Genomic DNA, 6,467 nt, shown 5'->3' on the forward strand with positions numbered 1-6,467 from the left:
TGGAAAAGACAAGTATCGTGACCCCTGTTGTTCGATATCTTATAATCAAAGATATAGATGTTGACAGTGCCACTTCTGAGGAAAACCGTCCGAGTGCTATTAAGGGCTTATCCCTTTTTGTTATTAATAAAGTTATTAATTATCAAGCCGGACAGGTTAAATATATAAAGAAATTGGGGAATGGCACATTATTAGTGGAAACCTTGGACGAGAAACAAACGGCGAAGCTCATGAAATTGACTTCTATTGGACCGGTGAACGTGACAGTAGAACCCCATCGTCTACTGAACGTTTCTAAAGGGATGATATCGTGTTGGGATCTCGTCGATGCTACCGAGGAGGAGATTAAATGTGAGTTAGCGGACCAACATGTTATAGATGTCGCTCGCATCAAAAGTAAGAAGTCAGGTGAACTCGTAGCTACACAGTCACTGATTCTTACTTTCAGTTTGCCCACACTTCCGGATTATGTCAAGGCTGGCTTCTATCGTTTAAGAGTTCGGCCATATATACCTAGTCCCTTGCGCTGTTTCAAATGTCAACATTTTGGGCACATCAGCACGTCGTGTAATGCGAGTGCTGCTCTTTGTGAAATTTGTGGCCAGGGTAGTCATGGTGTGGAACTCTGTACAGCGACCAAGCCCTTCTGCGTCAACTGCAAGAGTGAGCATTCAGCTTGGTCACGCGAGTGTCCAGCTTTTCAACGCGAGAACTGTATCCGAGAGCTCATGGTCGTTGAGAAGATTTCTGCTGCTGATGCTAAGCGTCGCTTAAAGGACAACACTCCCCCTCGCTTTCTGTCCCATTTGCTCGAGTCGCATCCTCTTCTCAGAAATCTGTAGCGACATAAACTTCCAACGTTTCCACCCAGACGGATACTGCCCCTGAGATCCGTAGTGACCCCAAAACCCCAATCGCATCCACAAGCCACCTGCCGTTTCTCTGAAATCTGACATGGTGGAGGACGAACTGATGGATTCCGAGTGGGCTGTTATTGGACCTCGTGGGAAAGTTCGCTTTAAACGTTGACACCTTTCAGTATGGCGCTTTTTCAGTGGAACTTGAATGGCTTCTCAAGTCATCGTGATGATTTACCACTCGCCGGTTCTCATCTGTTTGCAGGAAACGCATTTCAAACCTACCCAGTCTTTCCTTCTTTCTGGGTACACTATGTATCGGTGTGATAAGCCCGATAGTGACCACGCTGCTGGCGGCGTGGTAGTCTGTGTTTCAGATTCTTTTCATTCTCGGGAGATTCACCTTGTTGCGGTGCGAGTACACCCGCTTACAGTTTGTTCATTGTACATTCCTCACTCATAAGCCTTTAGCACCGCCGATCTGCTTCAGCTCTTACATTAGCTCGAGCCGCCACTCTTGCTTGTATGAGACCTTAATGCCTATCATCGCTTGTGGGGCTCTGTCCGCAGTGACGGTCGTGGCCGTCAGATAACAGAATTTCTTGAGGAGAGTGGCTTGCTTATCCTTAATGATGGTAGTCCTACTGATTTTTCCACTGCCCACGGCACATATACTTGTATCGACCTCTCCATGTGCAGTGCAGGTCTCTTGACCTCATTGACATGGAGGGTGCATCCCGATCTTTGTGGCAGTGATCACTTCCCGTTGTTTGTTGAAGGTCTCCCTGTTATTACTCCTTTTCATCTCCGCCGCTTCAATTTGAAGCGTGCTGACTGGCGTAAATTCCGTGATCTCAGTGAGTTTCATTGTCGTGATGATCTCCCTGTAGCTGTTGTGGCTGAGGCTTTTGAGCAGACTGTTCTTGATGTTGCTCATGGTTCCATTCCAGAATGCGGTGGCGACGTTTCAGGCCGGCGTGTTCCATGGTGGTCTGCGGAAATTTGTGAGGTTATCCTGGCTCGTCGGCACGCTCTTGCCACTTTTAATCGTCATCCAACTGACGACAATCTGCAGCGTTTCCGCATTCTACGTGCTCGAGCTAGACGTCTTATCAAACTTTCGAAGCGCCAAAGCTGGATGAATTACGTTTCGTCCATCAATAGTCGAACAGCGATGTCCAGAATGTGGCGTCGGGTCCGCTCTTTTACTGGCAATACTCCTACTGTTGGTGTTCCTGCCTTGAGTGTGAATGGTGTCTTTGTTACTCACCGTTCGGAGATAGCTAACACTTTGGGCCAGTCTTTTGCTTCTATCTCTGAGTCTGCACATTATCCTCCTGCGTTCATTCCCCTTAGGGCTCGTTTAGAGCGGACCCCGTTAAACTTCCGTACCGCCAACAGCGAAGATTACAATGCTCCTTTCACCCTCGTTGAATTTGATTCTTCTTCTCGTGAATCATCCAATACTGCTTCACGGCTTGATCGTATACCCTACGAAATATTGCGCAACCTCCCTCGCGATACACAGCTTGCTCTCTTGCAACTGTATAATCGCCTCTGGGTCGAGGAGTTTTTTCCACCGGCTTGGCGTGAGGCTCTCGTTCTTCCTATCTTGAAGCCAGCCAAAGTCGCAACTAGCTCCACGAGCTACGTCTGTAAGCTGTTTGAACGCATGGTCAACAAGCGCCCGATGTGGTATTTGGAATCAAATTCACTACCGAGCAAGCTTCAAAGTAGATTTCGTCGTTTCCGATCCACTACAGACAATCTCGCTTATCTTGAGGGTCAAATTCAAGACGCCTTTCCCCACGGGGAACATTTTGTAGCTATATTTTTGACTTAGAGCAGGCGTATGACACCACATGGCGTTACGGAATCCTAAAACAATTATATGACTGGGGTGTCCGTGGGCATATGGCTCAATTTATCACGAATTTTCTTCACGAGCGACACTTTAGAGTGCGTGTGGGATCTCATTTCTCAAAGCGCTTTGTATAAGAAAATGGTGTTCCACAAGCCAGTGTCTTTTGTGTCGCGTTGTGTGCTGTCGCCTACAAAGGCATTCTTTCGGAGATCCAAGCTCCTGTGTCTGGTTTGCTTTATGTTGACGACCTTGTCATTTTCTGTCGCTCCCGCCACCTTCGCGGCGTTACTCGACAGCTTCAACTGACTCTCAATCGTCTTGTTCGCTGGTCGAATGAGACTGGATTTCGCTTTTCCACCGAGAAATCCCAATGCGTTCACTTCTGCCGGCAGCGTAGCTGCATTGTTGACCCGGACTTGTACCTCGCTGGCATCCGTTTTCATTCGTTGATACAGTCCGTTTCTTGGGTCTGGTCTTTGACCGTCGCTTGTCGTGGGCACCACATATACGAAATCTTAAATACTCTTGTCTTCGAGCTCTGAATTTCCTTTTGTACCCTTTCCCACCGCACATGGCGTACTGATCGTACTGTTTTGCTTCGTTTGTACCGTTGCCTGATTCAGTCCAAGTTAGACTATAGGTGCGTTGTCTATGGTTCTGCTCGTGCTTCTCTGTTACGACAACTTGACACAGTGCATCACCTGGGTATTCGGATTGCTACTGGCACCTACCGAAACAGTCCCGTCGCCAGCCTGTATGCTGAATCGAATGAACCTTCCTTAGCATATCGTCGCAGCACACTGCTTGTTACTTATTCTGCGCATGTGCGTTGTGCGTTGTATTCCAGACTACCCTTGAAGAACATGTCTCCGTGGTGGTAGGATGTATGTGCGCTATGCTGCACGTCCTCGCTCTACACGTCCATGGTACATCCGTGTGTGTGAGAGTTTCCCTGCTGACGATTTCGTGTGGCCCCCTCTTTCGTTGGTTCACTTTTGTGCTATCCCCCATGGCTGCTTCGTCTCCCTCGCCTTGAGTTACGTTTGTCTATCCATTCGAAACAACAGACTAGTTCCCATGTGTACCAGTAGGAGTTTGCCGCACTGTTAGCTCAGTATCCTGATTTTAGTGTGTTCTTTTCGGACGGTTCTAAGGATGGGGATTCTGTAGGCTGTGCCTTTGATACCGACGAGGGGAGCTTAGAATTTCATTTGCATCGCCTGTGTTTCGTGTTCACTGCCGAATTGACTGCACTTAAGCTAGCCTTGGACCATGCTCTCACGCTTTCATTACGTCGTGTTCTTGTTTGCACCGATTCTCAGAGCGTGGTTCTGAGTCTACATAATGCCTTCAGTATGCACTCTCTCGTGCAGGACATCCTTCTGAGATGCCATCAATTGCAGCAACAGGGTTATGTCGTCGTTGTCTGCTGGGTGCCGGGGAAACGAAATTGCTGACACAGCTGCCAAGAACGCCGCATTGGCCGGGTTTGCCCTGGAGCATAGCCTTCCTTGCTCTGATCTTCGTTCCTGTTTTTCCATCTTGATGCGCTCTCACTGGCAAGCCGATTGGGACCAGGCCATTAAGAATAAATTACATGCAGTCAAACCACTCCTAGACGAGTAAGGTACGTCCTCGTCCGCTCGTCGTCGAGATGAAGTGATCCTGGCGCGTTTGCGTATCGGACACACTCATCTGATGCACAGTTACTTGCTGCGGAGACTGAACTGTCCTAATTGTGAAGAGTGTATAGTTCTCCTGAGTATTCATCACATTCTTGTGGAATGTCCTGAATACTCAGATCTCAGAGAACGTTACGGACTGCCTTCTGTTCTTACCCGTGCTTTGGGGAATGATAGTGATGTTGTTGGCCGGGTGCTTGAGTTCGTGTATGATATTGGCGTTGCTCACGTTCTCTAAGCTGTTTTTTAGTCTGTTGGGATTGTTTTATTGCTGCTAATTTTTTATATTTTTTCACGTGTTTTAAGTTTATTTTTGTATATTGTTATTGTTATTTTTTATCTTATTGATTCTTTTATCTTCCACTTTTGCTTTTTTCCTTTTATTATTCATTTAGCAGCACACTCGTTCCTTTGCACTGTCTTGGTTTTAGCCTGTAATTCCTTTTTAATCTTGGAGTCCTGAGGAACGTTGTTGATCGTGACGGAGACATATAGCCTCGTTGCTGACGTCCCCATTAACCCCCATTCATTCCATTCCACTCCTTCCTGATCCAGTAGTTAGCAGCTCGTTCGAGTATCCTCAGATGTACGGGGACTATTCCCAGAATATCACATAGTGCGTTCCCAGGGGTCATCCTATATGCTCCACTCAACCGCATGAGGATTGAGCGTTGCACTCTGCACACCTTTCGGATATTGTTATCGCGCACGACAAGCCTATTTGCCCACGTGCTACCACAATATGCCAACACTGAGTTCCACAAAGTGTCATTGTACACTTTGACGTGGCGGTGTTGGAGCTTACTTCCTCGTAGAGAGATGATCCTCTGTGTCATGTTACTTGCTCGGTTGCAGGAATACTCAATATGTTTCTGCATATTGGGTGATTCATCTAGAATCATTCCGAGGTACTTTGTATGCCTAACCCGGACTGGATCCCAAAGGAGCCTTTCCCCAAACAGCATATAGACCGTCTTGTTGACTGAAACAGTCAACGTTTCCTCCTACATCAGGCATCGATGCGCGCTAAAATAGCATTCCCCTTGCCTCTATTTTTCTGCAGGAGTCTCCTCCCGTGAGTACGTGCAAGTCATCTGCGAATGCCACAAGATCAATTGTCTCCGGCATTCCCAATAACTCCGTTAAGAGTGGTTCAGTCGCTACATCCCAGAATGTTGGTCCGCACACAGATCCCTGGGGACAGCCCGTGGTGCAGGTTTTCGAGATGCGAACATCTCCGATCTGGAACCATATGTTCCTATTCCTGCAGTAATCTCGGAACATATCGTACAAGTTCCTGAAGTATCGCATCTTCCTGAGGCGCCCGAAAATGGTTTGCCATCAGAGATTATCGAAAGCCCCAGAAATGTCAACGAAAATACCTATGGTATATTTCGTTGAAGACTCCTTGATCACCCTGAGCGCATGGCTAACTGCATCCTCAGTTGATTTCCGTGGACGGAAACCATACTGATTGACAACCATCCCAGTTCTCTGGCGGTGCAGAGTCAACCTCCGGATAATCAACTTTTCTTGCACTTTGCCCAACACATTCAATAGGGAAATTGGCCTGTACGATTTCGGATCTTGAGGATCCTTATCCTCGCCCTTGCTGAAGACGACCATTTATACGTTCTTCCAGATAGCAGGCACTCTCCTCTGTTCCAGATACGTATTATACAGGGTTGTCAGCGGATCAGCAAGTTCGTTAGAACATTGCTTAACGACTTTGGGCCTTATCCCGTCTGGACCTGAAGCCCGACCGGACCGCAGCCCTGAGATTGCCTCCCTTATTTCTGCTTGCGAGAACATGAGGATGCCCTCTTCTGCATCATAGTCGTTGGTGACTTCATCGCGCATTCTTCTTTGGTCTGCATCATCCTCCTCCGGATTGTCATCCGGGAGGAGAACCCTGAGCAGGAGCTCCAGTGTCTCCTGCCCTCCCTCCGTGAGCGCTTAGCACTTTTTGGAGGGTTTACATGACCTCTGGCGCTGTAATGTTTTTGCTGACAATTTTGTAGGGTACACCCCTGGGATCGGTTTCCAGATTGCTCTGAAGGTAAC

At 47.7% G+C, this 6,467-nt stretch overlaps 1 protein-coding gene across 1 annotated transcript; it reads right to left on the bottom strand.

The window, feature by feature from the left end:
• Positions 1–4,918: 4,918 nt before the first annotated feature.
• On the bottom strand, positions 4,919–5,305 carry LOC145689662 (uncharacterized). The gene has a single exon (XM_081763852.1). It carries the CDS (start codon positions 5,303–5,305, stop codon positions 4,919–4,921), a length of 387 nt encoding a protein of 128 aa, XP_081619978.1.
• Between the last annotated feature and the right edge of the window lie 1,162 nt (positions 5,306–6,467).

The sequence above is a fragment of the Thermobia domestica genome, chromosome 7, assembly GCF_964235325.1.
Source record: "Thermobia domestica chromosome 7, izTheDome1.hap1.1, whole genome shotgun sequence".
In the NCBI taxonomy this organism is placed as follows: domain Eukaryota; kingdom Metazoa; phylum Arthropoda; class Insecta; order Zygentoma; family Lepismatidae; genus Thermobia; species Thermobia domestica.